Source organism: Pelobates fuscus, chromosome 5 (assembly GCF_036172605.1).
Source record: "Pelobates fuscus isolate aPelFus1 chromosome 5, aPelFus1.pri, whole genome shotgun sequence".
NCBI lineage: Eukaryota > Metazoa > Chordata > Amphibia > Anura > Pelobatidae > Pelobates > Pelobates fuscus.
The window spans coordinates 204,179,164-204,196,880 of NC_086321.1; the positions used below are offsets into that span (position 1 = coordinate 204,179,164).

General features: G+C 41.1%; 1 protein-coding gene across 1 annotated transcript in view; it reads right to left on the minus strand.

The window, feature by feature from the left end:
* Positions 1-17,244, minus strand: part of ERCC6L2 (ERCC excision repair 6 like 2) — a 189,213-nt gene extending 171,969 nt beyond the window's left edge. The window contains exons 1-3 of the mRNA XM_063454963.1: positions 17,183-17,244; positions 15,024-15,448; positions 9,198-9,320 (exon numbers count right to left, since the gene is read on the minus strand). Coding sequence (XP_063311033.1) covers positions 9,198-9,320; positions 15,024-15,448; positions 17,183-17,207 — 573 coding nt within the window. The 5' untranslated portion in view covers positions 17,208-17,244. The remainder of the gene's footprint in view (positions 1-9,197; positions 9,321-15,023; positions 15,449-17,182) is intronic.
* Positions 17,245-17,717: the final 473 nt, after the last annotated feature.

Genomic DNA, 17,717 nt, shown 5'->3' on the forward strand with positions numbered 1-17,717 from the left:
TAAAGGAACTGAGGGATAAAGAGACACACAAAGGAACTGAGGGTTAAAGAGACACACAAAGGGGCTGGAGGCAGAGAAACAGATACACAAAGGGACTAGAGGGAAGCAACACACAAAAGGGCTGGAGGGAAGAAAAAGACACAAAGAAATTGAGGGTTAAATACACACATAAAGGAACTGAGTGTTAAAGAGACACACAAAGGAACTGAGGGTTAAAGAGACACACAAATGGGCTGGAGGCAGAGAAACAGACACACAACGGGACTGGAGGTAAGCAACACACAAAGGGGCTAGGGTGAGAAAGAGGCACACAATAGGGCTGAAAAATGTAACATACACAGAAAGGGCTGGGGGAAGAAAGAGACACACAAAGGAGTCGTGTTTAAAGAGCCACACAAAGGGGCTGGAGGTGGAAAATGAGACACACAAAGGGGCTGGGGAGAGATATTGATGCAGAAAAGGGGTTAAAAGATGTAAGAGACATACAAAGGGGCTGGGGAGAAAGAGACACACAAAGGGACTATGGAGAAAGGCACACACAGTTGCTGGAGGGATGTAGAGGACTGGCCTGCTGGTCGTGACAGCATGCATCTGCCTCCCCCATGTGGTGCAGCAAAGGAGGAGGCGCAAGACACCGCGGCAGACAGTAAAGCTTCACCGACTGTACCCATGTACCCACCAGCGCTCAACCCTCTGCATAGCTGGAATGATCTGGAAGGCTCCATTCCCTGTGGCCGGTTGAGCAGGTGCACATTGCCCAGATACAAGCTCCGGTAGCAGACCAGGTTCCCTCCATTGGAAGCTCACAAAAGACTCTCTGGGCTCTATGGGGGGGCTCACTGAGATGGCTGATGGCAAGGAGGTCTGGGACTTTCCACCCCGAGGCATAGGTTAGGTGGCACATAGGCATTACCTGTAGCCTGGCTAATTTCCTGCTGGTCTTACAGTGCACAATGTTAGCCATGATTAAGTTGTTTTACTCCACTTCTGTCATGTGCTATAACTGCAATATTTCAATGTACTCACCCAGTAGTATATAACTAGTGAACTTTTCACAGTTCTACAGTTTCTTTGATAAATTCTAATCTCTCTCAGACCATGCTACTAGCACTGTAGTTCTGGTGCCTCAATTAATTTCCTTTTTTGCATTATTACTACAAAAATCGTGCTGCTTTCTGGAATGCCACACTAATGTTTTTTTTACTGTCTGTCTTTATTGTGCTTGTTGATGCTGTTGTGGCAAGGACAATTTGTTTGTTACCTGTGCACAACAAAATAAAGAATATACAAAAAAAATTATGATAATAAAATGGGTAGGACATTCAAAAATGAGGATAAGAAACGCAAAAGGGACTAAAGAGTGTAAAAACTCAAAGAGGATGGCTAAGAGACACACAGGTAAAGAAGCATTTTGGAGGCGGCAGAAAGCACCTTAACCTGTACAGCCAAAAATCCTTGCACCACCCTCAGAGTGATCATAGCATTTCTCTTGATTGCGCTGTACGTCAGACCAATATGACAGGTAAGTGCTACTATAAGGAAAATCAGCTATATAATTAACTTTAAAAGTGAACATAGACCATGATCCAGTCTGACCAATAAAAGTCCATGATTCATACTCTTCAGCAACCTAGGCCAGTGACACCATGTATATTAGTCAGCTACAATTCACAAAATGCTTTGCCATTGTTTATTATCACTGGAGATAACCATCTATATTATCTATTACCTATATGAACTTACAAAGCAGAATTTTATGTAAAGCAGAGTTTTTATGATACAATACAAATGATACAAATGAGTCTGAAGGGACATTTCACTTTACTGTAGAAAATATATGCCAAATTATGTCTACTATAGTAGCAGTGTTTTTCAACAATCTTGTTAAATTGAATTAAAAAAAAAAAAAATTTTAAAAAAAGATATTTCTATTCTCCTGTGCGACATTAAAGCAGAATACATCAGGCTTTGCATTTTGAGGAAGATGGGAATTCATCCAACTCAGTGGACGTTTTAAGTAATGTGTTCTGAGTGTTCTTGCATTGTAAATAATATCTTGTGCTACTTACGGAGGTTAAAACTACACTACAAATAATGATTTTCATGTGAATAATGCTTTCATGCAGAGATACTTCAAAACCAGACACATATGAAAGTAATTTAAGGTCCTTTTAAACACTGGGAAAGTAATGACAAATGAAAGAGGTAATGATACATTGATGCAGGCTTTATTAATCGTTATTTAATTTGTCTTCATCATGCACTAACTTACATATGTGATGCTGTCCCACTATTTGGGGCATTTTGTTGACACCAATGGGATGATAAGCTCAGTAGTGCATTAGGAGTACTTGTGCTAGTACCTACGCTACTTAACTTTGTTAACACGATAGCACAGCAAGCATCAAAACAATTCACCATGCCAGAGGCAATTTAAGATAATAAAATAAAAAATGATAAATACAGACCAGTTGTCACTACATGGTATCTTCTACAGTATTAACTCCTTCACTACCAACAACATTTAACACAATACCTCATTGTTAATCTAAATTGAAATAGTAGAGTTATTAAGTTGTGTCACTTATCACTTTCCATGCTAATATTAATTTCATGTTTCACAATAATTGAGAATACAAGGTTTTCTTGACTTCCATACGTCAATAAAAATATTTCAAGCAATCACAGAAACAGAACCTCATTTAAGCAGGGCCATCTCCGTTCTGTCAGATATACCCATTCAATAATTTAAAAGGGCTGCCAAATATTATGATGCTATATAAATGACAATAATTATAATAAATAATAATTCACATAACATACCTACCTACCCATTTACACATAATCACACATTGTTCACATGACTACAGCAGTGAAAAATAAGGCAAAGTTAGATAAGCAGGAGTGCTGGCCCAAGACAGTTTAATGTACAAGTAGAACCTAGGACTAGAACCTAGAACCTAGGACTGTCAAAATAAACTGATGTCTCCGTGACAGTGGGTATATTTATGATAGTTGTACTGCAGATTAAACAAATGTCTACATGTCTAACACTACAAGGTGAAAGGATACACATATGTGAAGAAAACACAGGGAGACTAAGGCAGGAAAGTTATTGTGGTGCACTGAAAGTAGAAATAGAGACAGTGTCTGTGTTGATTGATGCATGATGTGTCTGCCATTGGGGATTACTAAGGGACAGTGTATGATGTGAGTGCCAAAGGAGAAATTGGTAGGTAGTGATGGTGTATTCTTGGTAAATGTGGTATGCAATGTGTGACTGTTGAGAAAGCTTTTTGTAAGGTGAAAGAATCCAACTCTGCAACTCATTTTCGCTGCTAGATCTACGTCAAACTTATCATGCTCTACAAAACAATAATCCATCTTCCCTATGCTTCATACCAAATCTGAAAGTCTTACTTATACAATGTTCCATTGGCCCAAATGGGATACAAGTCGATTAGGTTCAGAAATTAAGACATCAATTTAAAAAAATACAAAATCAGTTTAGTAATTGAGGAATAAAAGTTTCATAAAATGAAAATGGCAAACACCACTATTTTTAGAACAAAACTCTGCAATAACTGCAGCAACAAGAAAGGTAAGCTATTAGATGAAAAATACTTTAGACCTGCGTATAAATAAAAGTTATATTAATTAAATAGCATACATTAAATGTGCTTCAGCAATTAAAAAAAAAATCACTAATATCTACACCTTCATAAAATCCCTAAAATAAGCACACTAATGCACATCAGGACAGTGCATGTTCTGCTTCTTATTCAGAAAGGAGAAGAATGGCAAACCATGACATTTTACAAATCTTTTATTCACACTCCACAGAGAAAGCACAAAGAAGAGAGGCCCCCAACCCCTCTTGTATGTAAAGTGGTTGTACTTCAGGCCTTTAAGCTTCCGTGCATTAAGAATGGAGGGGTGGTAAGGCATTCATCTCCATTTCATGCACCTCATATATGCTACTACAGCCTTTAAGCACAAAATTAAGGCACAAAACATAACTATGTTTCTATACTGAGATTTCTGTAACAATGGGAGCCTTTAGCAGACACCCGGAATCCTGTTCTCAGAGTGCTTAGTTTCAGCAATAAACATACCTCCCACGTGCTTCCTTTGTGGAACTGGCCATATTTTCAACCCAAATCCTTTTCACCGCCCCATCCTTTCCTAGTGCCCTTATTATTTCTTTTTCAGTACTCTAAGAAGCTAAAATTGTGTATTAAAAAGTTATAGTCCAAGTTTGTCTATGATCGTGCTTTATTTCTTTTGTCCCTGCTCCACATCTAAAAATCTACTCATAGAAATGGTGTATATCCATGCATATTAATATGTATCACCTAGTTCCATTCTTCTAAATTCAATGACATTGTATTATCCACTTATCTCCACCATTTCGTATACATTAACCTCATATGTATATATATATATAAAGGATTTAAAAACATTCGTAATACTTATTCCTCTATAACTAGCATTTCTTGTAAATTAACCTTACATACGAAGGATTCAATCATATTAGTTATTCCTGTTAATTACATGTTGATAAAATCCATTCTAAAAACGTTCTTATGAAACAGAAACGTATAATAACATCTACTGCAAGATGGCCCCAGTTAACCACCTGTACGTAGTATACTAAGCATTATTACAACATATATTTTTATATTACATATTTCTGTGCCAGCTGTTATATGAGACAAAACAATATTCTAGTGCCACATTAAAGCAGCACTGTCATGCCGAACTTACCTTTCTTTAATCGCTTCCTCTTCTCTCCCTCTGTCAGGATCTGTTCTACATTTCTTCCTGTCTGCTCTAGTTTTCTTTAAAACATAAGACAAAGTAGGCACTACTTTGTCTTATGGAGGTTTCCTATGCCTGGCCAGCAGAGGAGCAAAGTGTACTCCGTTTCCTGTGTCAGAGAAATTTTCCCACAATTCTTACCTTTCCTCCGTGATCTTGCTATGCCTCCTGTCAGTATTCCCGAACGTCCTGTCATTTAGAAAGAACGCCGGCAAAACTACTGAATTTCGTCCTAACAGAATGAGAACAGTTTGTTCATTCGTGTTATGACGCAATTCGAGACTTTGTTCAGATCGAAATTTCATTTGAATTAATGAAACTCTGATCCTATTCGTGGCGCGGCTGCATCTAGCAGCCGTTCAGTAGATAACTCCCTAATTCCCCTGGTCTTTCAGACAAATTTACTAATACAAAGTAAAGATTACTTAGTATCAGTAAATTTGTCTATTAGTCTGTTAATAAACTGTAAAAAAACAACAACAAAATCTAGTATCCGCCCCCCGGCCCACACCCGTGAGCGGCAGATGGGGGTCCTTAATGAAAGTGGGGGGACGGACCTTTTGTCCTCCCCCCGGCCCCCACCCGTGAGGGGGCCTATTTAGCGGCGGGTGGGGGCCCTAAATAACAATAAGGGGGAGACATTATGTCCCCCCCACCCGCTAGTTAAAGGGAATCTCCAGTGCCAGGAAAACAATCCGTTTTCCTGGCACTGGAGGGTCCCTCTCCCTCCCATCCACCAATCCCCAGTTACTGAAGGGGTGAAAACCCCTTCAGTCACATACCTGAGGCAGCGGCGATGTCCCTCATCGCTGTCTCCTCCTCCGCGCCGCTCCTCCTCTGCATTGCGTCGGTCGGTGGGCGAGACTGATCCTGCCCACCGGCCGAGGAGACCTAATGCGCATGCGCGGCAATGCCGTGCATGCGCATTAGCGCTCCCCATAGGAAAGCATTGAAAAATAATTTCAATGCTTTCCTATGGGGAAATGAGCGACGCTGGAGGTCCTCACACAGCGTGAGGACGTCCAGCGACGCTCTAGCACAGGTTTCCTGTGCTATGAAGGAGGAAGTGACCTCTAGTGGCTGTCTAGTAAATCGCCACTAGAGGTGGAGTTAACCCTGCAAGGTAATTATTGCAGTTTATAAAAAACTGCAATAATTACACTTGCAGGGTTAGGAGTAGTGGGAGTTGGCACCCAGATCACTCCAATGGGCATAAGTGGTCTGGGTGCCTGGAGTGTCCCTTTAATAGATGCCCCACCTTGGGGCCATTTGTTGGAAGGAGGGGGGGATTTATTTTTACAACAGCCACAGGCTGCTCGCTGTTTAGTAAACATGCCCCTACTCGCGGCATAGTGATTTCAATCTCCCTTATGCTATTATGGGGGTCATATTGACCCCCAAAGAGTCAAGGAGGACACGGGGGTCTTAGGAAGTGGCAGGGAGCACTGCTCCCTGCCGCTTCTATTTTTACATTTTACAAGGAGGGAGCTGCGAGCCGGTAGCTCCATCTTTGTAATAAGCTGAACGAACGAACAAACGAACACCAATATTCGGCGTTTGTTTGTCTGACATTTCTCTTCATTCATTTGTCTTTCTGACGAATGAATGAATAGATGAAATTCCAATTCGCATGCCCAGGTGTTTAACTTAATCTTCCCACACAAAGATGTGAACGCCCAGGACTAGGTCCGGGCAGAAAATAAAGATTAAAAACTAGGTAATATGGGGGGCTTAGGGGCATTTGGAGGAGTCTAGGGGGACAATTAAATGTAGTGGAGTTCGGAGGGGGTTAAAAAAACAGGATTCGGCCATGACAGTGACGTTTTTATATTACAAATTACTGAAAAAGTAAATTAACTTAGTAAATTCATCTTTTGGTGTCCCTGATCAACACACTAGGTTATTGTATTCCTCTTTTAAAGTTTAGCACTTTGTCCTGTCACTTTGAAACAAATGTTATGCTATTTTTATTAATACAAATCTAACTCAACATATCAAATAGAATGAATATTGAGTTCACTATACACCAAAATCAAATTGGCACGTAGTTCCAAATTACCTCAGTCATCCTTAATACTTAAATGAAAGATCTTCAGTCATATAGACAAGAGGTTATAGGGCAATCTTCTATTATAAAAGCAATCTTTCTCAGATGAACATCACTTTATAGAGAACTGGCACATGTAAGTCTGGCATCCGTGGAAAGGAAACCTCAAGCATGGATAAAGAAGAAAAACTCTATCTCCAGCTGCTTTAAAGCCTAAAAAATGTCCCCTGAGTTCACTGCCAAGTCTGTGAGCTTGTGAATAATAACATGGTACATGCTGGGCAATTATTTAGTCCAGGTTCATCTGGATCCTCAGCTGCTGAGATAGATGCTATCAGAGATGTGTAGGCAAAGTAAACTCTGTGAATGCTGTAACAATGGCTTGATGTGCAATGAACCAGAAAAAGCACTGGCACAGCTTCAAAGGAAGCGTACAGGGAGACATTGCCTGACCAGAAGAAGCAGGTCAGAGCAATTGGCAAATAAACTACTCTCTGGCAGATCATATTCACCAGAGAGATGGCCATTATCAATGAAAGAGGCGAGGGCAGGTCAACTGAGGTCAACTGAAGACCCCTGAATAATTGGGAAATACTTTACTAAGAAGAACAACAAAACACTTGAAAAAGTACCCCAATTACCTGTTTTCAATATTTCAAAAACATAGATGATATACTTTATACACAGATATTAGTGAAACAAAAAGACCTTCTATCTGAAGAAAAATATATACTGCGTAGTCTACACTTTTATTATCAGACATATTTTTAATAGATACACACACACATATATATATATACACATACATGAATTTTTATTAGCAGTTTAGCAAGTGTTAATAGGTGGTAAGGTTGACTTAAAGGAATTCTACATGCACATTTAAGGGACACTCTAAAACCCTAAAGAATTTCAGCTTATTTTACGTGTGAAGAGTGTGTCAACTTTTTTTTTCCCTTTTACAAAAGAGCAGATTTCAATTGAGATTGGCCTTTTTATAAATAAACCTTGTTACACACCCCTGTCAAACAGACAACTAGTCCTGTTACTTCCTGGTGATTAGCTTAGTTGAGTTAAAGGCAAACTATAGTGCCACGAAAACAAATTTGTTTCCCTGGCACTATAGTTTCCCCCTCTGTCAAGGCATGGTGCAAAAGGGGTTAATAACCATAGGGGACAGTGGAGTCATAATGCGCAAGTGCAGCAATGGCTGTGCTCGCATTATAAATTCCCCATAGGAAAGCATTATACAATGCTTTCCTATGGGGATTCCGGTGACGCTGGAAGTCTCATGCATAGCATGAGAAAGTCTAGCATCGTTTAGGCGACCAAAGGTTGCCTTCAAGCCCAGAAGTCCCTCTAGTGGCTGACTAGTAGACAGCCACTAGAGGAGGAGTTAATCCTAGCAAGCAATTATTGCAGTTTATAAAAACTTCAATAATTACCACTCTAGGGTTAAGGGTGATGGGAGTTTACACCCAGACCACTTCAATGAGCTAAAGCGGTCTGGGTGCCTACAGTGTCCCTTTAAACTCGAGAGGCGGCAATTGGCCAGAGCACTTGCCTTGCAAAGGCTTTTCATTGAGTTGCATTGGAAAGTCTCTAATTGGACAGCCGTAGAGAGTCTGGGCTGGATTAAAAGGAAGGTATTTTCCAAGTCAACTATGCTTCTATTTTGATCCAAAACTTTAAATTCACTTTGATTTTATGACAAAACGCACTTTAGTAAATAAACTTGCGAATATTGCATGTTAGTAGACAACATAGTATAAGTGACATTTTAATGCATTCACCATGGTAGTTTAATGTAGTGTTTATGGTGTAAGGAGCCTTTGAGTAGCTATAATTTTAACAATAAAACGTGGTTATCTCGGCACATAAAAACGAGTATCTCTCTTGCTGCTCAGATAAAGCTAAGTGCCCACTCTCACTTCATGCATCCAAAGTCATCACACCTTGGATGTTAATGATATGCATATGCTGGACTAAGCTGTCCCAAGTGTTCTCAACCCACCACTGCCACACAAGGTTGATTTTACACTTTGATGAGAAGATGAGAGATACAGGAACTTCTGAAGGAAACGGGAAGAGTGTAGTTGGCTGTCATGTACCAACTTTGTCTACTTTGACAAAGAGAGTTCAAGAGATATGCTTCCCATGTAGCCTTTAATCTCTCTATCTCGCTCTATCTCATATCATATAAATGTAAATTCAAGGAAATATTCAAATGTCCAATAACATTTAATACAGTTTACCTGATATTAATACAGTGTACATGGCTCATTATGGTGCTCACTGCTTACAATACCCCTTTTAGCTTACCAAGTCTTACCTTTTTAGGAGGCAATAAAGTACAATCCTTCTTCATAGTTCTTAATAAAAATTCAGGCATATTGTTTTCAATGTCTTCTCGTGTTCCCTTCTTTTGAAGAATTGCAGCTAAAAATGATATGACCTAGAAAAAAAATTGTGAAAATCGTGGGCATAAGATCCTTTCTTGGTAGTACTACACATGTGATGTGCAATGTGTACTTCCAAATTTCAACACGTAAGGGAGGGTTGTCTGTTGTTAGGATGCTATGCATGCTAACGATGGACACATTCCATGCACCAAATTAACTTTACCAGCCCGGAACTCTTGTTTTGCACTGCTTTTTATGCTATTGGAGATGGACTTACACTCTATGTGTACAGTGTTCCTTACTGAAATGCTGCACATGCAGACTAAAAGCACCATGACCATTTCAAATCAGTGAAGCAGTGCTTGAAGTAATCCCACCAACCAGTTAAATTAACTTGACTTAAAGTAGCACTGCCATGTTTTTTTCCTTTCCTTAAACCCCCTGTATATTGACCCTTTAAGGACAGAGTCAAAACAAAACCTATCATCTCTGCTATGTAATTCTTAAACTGTAATTTAAAGAAATTTCTTTAAGCGCGCCATACGTAATATATATAGTTTTTAAAGTACAAGTACAATATATATAGTTTTTAACATCATATATGTATTCCTAACAAAACATTAAGTGTGAATAACAGTTTAAAAATGGGGGGTGTGGAACGATTTTTTTTTTAACATTTTTGCTTTTAATAATTTGTACAGATCCAGCGCAACTAAATAAAAAGAGTTTGAAATACATTCACATATCAGTCCTGATTGTTAAATATCTCTAGGATCTAAATACATTTTTGGAAGTTAATGTTGACCCTATACCAACCTTCCACTAACACTATACCAACCTTATCCTAAACCTATGTATACCTGCCCAAACCTTAACACTAAAAACCATCAATTCTAACTAGGCATAAACCCTTACCGTAGCCTACCACTAATCCTACACAATCCATAACCCTATCCCTACTCCAAAGGAAACTGTACTGATATCAGCAGATGGGTTTCCTAATTAAAACAGCAGAGAGTAATATGTTGCTGCTATCTACTATCTATTTTTAGCACTACCGGCACTTAGGGGGCACTTAGGGGTTAAAAAACACTTGTGCGCGGGGTGTAAGATGGCGCCTGCCGCGTTTCAGTGTGCCACGGCCCACACACATACCTGTCCTCCCTCCTGCCGATCCACTACTAAATGCTGTGGCAAGGAGAGAGAGGTCCCTATATGCGTGGAAGTTGCAGCAGACATCAGCATTTACCACCAACGGAGCTCCAGAGACATGCCACACCATAAAAGGAGCAGCTATATTAAAGGATCACTATAGTGTCAGGAAAACAAACTCGTTTTCCTGACACTATATCACCCTTACGACTCCCCCACCATCAGGGTCACCCTCCCTTGGCGCTGAAGGGGTTAAAACCCCTTCAGCCACTTACCTTTATCCAGCGCCGGGCTCCCTTGGCGCTGGTGACCTTTCCTCCCCCGCAGATGTCAGCCCCCGAGTGGAGCAGAAAACGCATGCGCAGCAAGAGCGCGCGCATTCAAACAGTCCATAGGAAAGCATTTCTCAATTCTTTCCTACGGACGGTTCTGCACGCTGGATGCGATTTTCACATTCAGCATCACAGAAGTGCCTCTAGCGGCTGTCAGGAAGACATCCACTAGAGGTTGGATTAACCCTGCAATGTAAACATAGCAGTTTCTCTGCTATGTTAAAACCTGGGGGCCTGGCACCCAGACCACTTCATTGACTACAGTGTCCCTTTAAGGTTTGCTCCACCTCAAGTAGGTCTTGCTTTCTGATTTATATTTATGGGGGAGGAAATGGGGATCAGGGAGCAGAAGGAATACTGCTGTGATGTCTCAGCATGCTCTCACGCCACCTTCTGTATTGTGGGAGCTGAAGTCTCCCAGCATGCACTATAGATCCATTAACTTCACAGAGTACCGTAGCACAGGAGAAGCCTGAGAATCAGAAGTGTGTTGTTCTTCTCAGAAATCACCTCTAAAATATCAAACTTGTGCTTTTTGACGCTTAAAATATTGAATTCTTAATTTTGGGCTAAAAAAAACAGGGGGCATTTTATACACGGAAAATTATGTTAACGTAACCATTCGATGCAAAAAATACACAGATCGGATAAGCGCTAGAGTGTCAACTGAGTATAGATATGATAGTAGGCAGCAAACACTAATAGTAAGGGTTACTCTCAACCCCTTACTGAAAGATATAGAGAAAATATTCACAAACTATAAGTTGCGCCAATATGGAGTCCAATTAGTCCACAATTGCTGGAGTCTGTTCTCAACTGGTAACCAACCAGACTTCAAATGGTGGGAGTATTTGGAATAAAAGCAGAAAATAACAAGTGATGGCGGAGAGCGTATAGAACTAGGTGCAGAACATACAACAAAAATGTATATGGTATATTGCTCACATTTGAGAGAGCTATAAGACTAGCTTTGAGTGGGGATTGTACCACTGCATGCTGTTAAACTCAGAGCTGGTCTTATCTCTCTCTCTGAAATGTGAGTAATATACCATATACATTACTGTTCTATGTCCTGCACCTAGTTCCATATGCTCTGCACCATCACTGGTTATTTCCTGCTTATATTCTTTATACTCCCACTGTCATGAAAGTAACCTTGTCACTTGGAGAAGCCTGCTGGCCAGCCTCTTGCCAAAAGACTACGGGCCAAGTCAACGACTGTAAAGACCCATATTTTATTCCCCCTGGTGCGGCACTTTCCATGGACCTGAACGCAAGCTCCCCGGCGGCCGTTCGCGTTGACCAAAACCACGAATAGGCTTCAGGGGGACTAAGCCCTGGAACTATTTTCGGTATGAAGACTTTGCGGTTCCCTGTCGATCGCCAGCTTATTGTACTGTATATGGGAGTGTCATGTATTGTAACCCTGTTGTTATTGGTTTATAATTTTGTATTGCAGTCCCCAACAAGGTCCATGTGGGTGTAGCTCTTGCATGGGGATTATCATACAAGGCCAAGTGTGGCTCCCAATAAACAGAGATTTGTTAACTCCTTCATGTTTGGGCGATTGGAGAACTATATTCACTCTGGGGATTGTTATATCACAATACTCCCCTGAATATAATCACTAGCTCTTATAAGAGCTGTTCCAGCTACTCTCTCTGGACTAGGAGAGGTCTACCCACTGGAAGCTGGATCCTGGTCTTGGGTCCAGGGTGGGTGGAGGACAGCGAGACCCCACCCAAGCTGCGGCGGTTAGTGGGGCTTACGGTGGTTATGATGCTTATGGGTTCACAGATACTACGAAGCAACGATTGACGGAGGTACCTGGTTGGGGTGCCAGGCGGTCCGTCACACCCACCATTTGAAATCTGGATGGTAACCAGTTGAGAACAGTATCCAGCAATTGTGGACTAATTGGATTTTGGTGCAACCTATATTTTGTGTATATTTAACTCAACCATGCCTATTACACTGTGATCAGTGCTGGACAACTTGTATGGCCCAGCACTGAGCACAACCGGAATGGGACGATGCTCGGAGACCCTGAGGTTTTCTTTTGAGCACCTGCCAGCCCAGAAACACCAGGGCTGAGCAATATATGCCCAGCCACAGTGTACTCAATAGATTAAAATGGGTGTATACAACACTGACTTTGAGCACTGCATACAGTTCATCGGTCAGCCTGGCTCAAAACGCAAAACACAAAAATAGGCATTTAAATGCTGTAGCAGTGCATACAGTGCATCTGTCAGCCTGGGGCCACTAAAAATTACCCAGCTGATGGAGGGGACCCCCAGCTGTCTATTGATACCTGTGTCTCCTGGTGTAAACAAGGATTTAAACCTGCACACGCCACGTTGCAGTCAATGGGTATTTACATTTCATTGGTCAGCTTGTGGTCACTAAATTTGACTCTAGACACCGAGTGGAGCCCCAGGTATTGCCTGATACCTGGGACTCCTATGAGTGAGCAGAGATTTAACACTGCTTACACCACAATGCAGCACAATGCATTTAAATACCTATTTAAATGGCTGTAGCAGTGCTCACTTGGCCCCAGCTAACGGAGGGGGCGTGGCCGACCAGCAAACGGACCAGACGTGTGAATGTGAGACTCTGTACAGAAGCTAGAAAAAGTAACACCAAATAGGGTAACCCGACTCCAAACCAGCGGCCAAAAGCACGCTCCCACCCCAGAGACTGCAATGGGGCAAAAACATAAAATATTCCGCCCACCGGAGGCATACAAACAAGCCGACATCAGGCTCTCGTTCGAGAGGCCTACACTGTCGGCTCCAACCATGATGGCGCCGGAGGCGTGCTGCGAGGAGTAGGCCTTTCAAGATGACGGAGAAAGCCTCACCTCGTCTCACGTGGGGGCCCATCGGGACTCAGAGTCAGAGGAAGACTTATCTCCGGGAGACATCAGGAACCTACTGCATGAGATGAGGGAGGTTTGGAAAGCAGACCTCAAAGAAACTCGGAAGGAGATGGAAGCCCTCCAGAAACGAATCACTGAGGTGGAAGGCAGAGAAGGTGCCAGGGATCACACCCTGCAAGTAACCCAAGACCAAATACAAGACCTCACAAAACAGGTCCAATATCTAACCAGAACCGTCACAGTGCTGGAAGCGAGACACATGAAGCGGAATGTCCACCTTCGGGGCATCCTGGAAACCGTCGTAGGTGATGACCTACTGCCATATGTACAGAGACGGAGGTCCAAGATAGGCATTGAAGACAGCAAGGACCCAGGCACACTACTTACCGCATTCCGAATTTGGAAAGAACGGCCGCCTCAGGTGACGTACCCAGGGACACCATAGTCGGGACTAGGGACGTGGCGGTGCGAATGGCGATATTGTCACGCTCAAGGGAACTAAATAATATACAATTTGAGGGACATACAGTGGCAATCTATGGGGACATCCCTTTTGCAGCACTGATGAGGCGGAGACAACTTGCACCGACAGCAAAACAGCTCCGAGAGGCAATGATCCGCTACAGATGGGTAACTGACGGCTCATTGCAGGTCCTGAAGGGAGACCAGACACTCACCCTAGCCTCGGCGGATGAACGAGCTCCGTTCCTCCAGCAACTAAACCTGCCCACCAGAGACACTACTCAGACCAGCTGCAGGGAAACTAGGGCTAAGCAGACACTCAGAAGTGGACTTACAGCGGCAAAGCCAAAACAGAATACTACCTGATAACCCCCATGATTACATAAACAACAACAAAGTCCACACTCTACACCAGTACTCACACGCTACTAGCTTCCTCCCCCCCCTATCCCCTCATCCTTAGGCGCCACCTGAAAAGGTGACCATATATCAAACACCCCACAAGCCTACACCACATGGATACATCAATAGACACATTATGCTGCTTGCTTAATATGCAGTTAGCATGTTTGTCGTTGTTTAGTAAGGCCTACATATCTTTAAACCACCAGTTGATGTCTATGAATAGTTCCACACAGGCGATGCCACAGTGAATAACCGACAACCTGTTAACATGTTGATATGTTCTTTGCTATATACTACGACTCCGATGTAATTTTGTTGAAAACTTAATAAATCATTGATTACATTTTTTTTTTTAAATCTTGTTAAGGAGGTGTTTATTACATCTGGGAATTAAATACGGCATATGAAGTAAAACTGCAATCATTAGCATGGTTCTATTCCAATTAGCATAAGGCATATTACTAAGAATAATACACAACACATTTCTTCAGTCTCCAGAAATGAAAAGTAAATAGATTTACCTGTATTGTCTTCCCAAGACCCATGTCATCTCCAAGAATGCATCCTGTAGATCGACTATAGTGTTCATACAAGAACCTTGCACCTTCTCTTTGATAGTCACGTAAATATCTATTAATAGTGAATGGGATAGAAATTCCAGTATTCGATAATGGAAAATCAACCGCAGGTCCTGGGGGTTTCTTGTCTGGAAAGAAGGGTTTCTCCAAGTCTTCATCATCAAACATGGAGGTGTTCCAAGAGGTACTACAAACTGGGAATTTTTGAAGATCTGAAAGAGGTAATCTCTTTTCCGTTGAATCCAAAAATAAAACAACAGCATTAAAGGCACTGTTATCTAGATGTTCAATGGTTTTCACAACAGCTTCGTGGAGTTCCTCATTTTCAGAATAAGGTGCAAGGCATTTTTCACCTACATGCCACAAATCTATATATTAACAAATGAAAGTAAATATGTAAATTTGAAGAGTACTGAGAAACAAAGGAACTCGTATTATTTGTCACAACTCCCAACAGCTGTACACCCTCCCTCTATGTATCTCATCATGAGTATGTTGCCTAAGTGCATTACAAAAAAAAGCATAAGTCATATTGAACAGAAACATCCAAATGTTTTACAATTCAGTAAAGGAATTTAAAATTGAAATAGCTCCATTGATCATAGTAGTCCGGAACCAAAATGATTTCCAACCTATAAGCCTACATGAGATCAAATTCCAAAAATGTCTTCCTCTATCAATTAATGAAGAAAAATAAATGTTAGCTACTGCATATATTAAACAATATGTCATGCTTGAGCTTTTCAATAGATTATGAAGACACAACATACATGCCAAATAAAATGGCAATTTGCACATGTTCTGTGGATATCAGAAAGTTGCCGCGTTTTAAAAAATAATCTAATATCTATGGTTTTTTCCACTGTTTTGGGAGAAACATGAGCATTCAACCTCAGCAGTAGCAAAATTTAACATAGATGCCTAGAAATTTGGTAATAGCAGACATTACACTTGTTTTCCTGTTTCTTGTAAAAAAAAATTTTGTTCACTGCAAGCATTACAAAATCACTGAACAATTCTAGTGTATTTAGAGATAGAGAAGAATATTTATTGATTCTTAAAAAATGCTGCAGTAAATGTTCATAACCTTGGAAATAAAGAAAACTAGATTTTAAAACAGTTGGATTTTTTTTTAAATCTGAACACTAACATTTTAAGAACCTGTACAAGTATTTCAAAATCTTTTCCTAGCATCTATTTCCCTATCATTACACTTCTCAATTCTTTAGTTATTCCATAAGTACCTCTGCTGAGCATAAGTGTCTGAAGTTCACGAAAAAGAACACACCTCAGATAACTTTAAAGGAACATAAAGATGTATTCCTAGCCCTATTGTGTTAAAATCACTATCTAGCGGCCTGGCTCCCCCTTACCCCCTAAATATAATAAAATATTACCTTATTTACAGTGCGGCGCGGGTCTGCCAATGCTGGTTCTGCCCCTGATCTGCCTCCTTGACTCCTTATCAGAAGTGAAGATCTCAGCCAATCAAAATGCTTTCCCATAGAAAAACATTGGCTGAGATTGCCAATTAAGATGATCTCAGCCAAGGAGGCAGAGCGGAGGGCAGAGCCAAACACCACCCTGGCCAATCAGCATCTCCTGATAGACATGTATTGAATCAATGCATCTCTAAGAGGAAAGTTCAGCGTTTCCATGCAGAGCGTGGAGATGCTGTGAAGCACTGATCCAGGAAGCATCTTTAGTGGCTGTCTGAGGAGTAGCCACTAGAGGTGTTCCTAGGCAGCAATGTAAACACTGTCTTGGAGGTGTTACTAGACAGCACTGCCTTTTCTGAAAAGGCAGTGTTTACAACAAAAAGCCTGCAGTGATATGGTGTAGACACCAGAACAGCTACATTAAGCTGTAGTTGTTCTGGTGACTATAGTGTCCCTTTAACGTTCTCCCTATATGTGCAACCTGGCAATTTCTAAATTATAATTTAAAGTGCAGAAATAGATAATATATATGTACATGGCGACAAGTTGAGTCTACTCAAGCAAACGTTTCCCCATTAGAAAATATTTCAGTTGCTTTTTTTTTTTTTATATATATATCAGTATATTAAAATAATATTAAAAGGGCACTCTTAATATGCTTACCTTGGGAATCTTTGCAACAATCCATTTATGCAACCGTCAAAGATGTTATCTATCTAAAATCTGCAAAATATTTAATAAAAAAAAAAAAAAAAAAAGTTTATAAAAGACTTAAGACATTTAAGATACTTAGACACTTCAACAGATGCTTCCTTTTTTCACTACTCTTTCTGAATCAGGAGCTAGTGAACAGTTTAAACAAAAGCTTTGGAAGATGCAATCAGCCTATCAGTGTTGCTAGATCCAAGCTGTGTGATCTTCACTGTTTTCCAAAGCTTGGGTTTAAACTGTTTGTTAGTATTTTAATTCCTTAAATCAAAAAGCAAACCCCTTTTCCTGGCACTATAGCTTACACCTCTGTCAAGGTGTGTGTGTCCTCCCCCCCCCCCTCCCCCCCCCCCCACCACCACCACCACCACCACTCTCCCTGTGGTGCAAAAGGGGTAAAAAAACCTTCTGTCACTTACTTGGGTCCTTCTCCTCTCCTCCTCCGCTGACTTCAACTGATGGGGGTGACCTAATGCGTATGCGGACAATG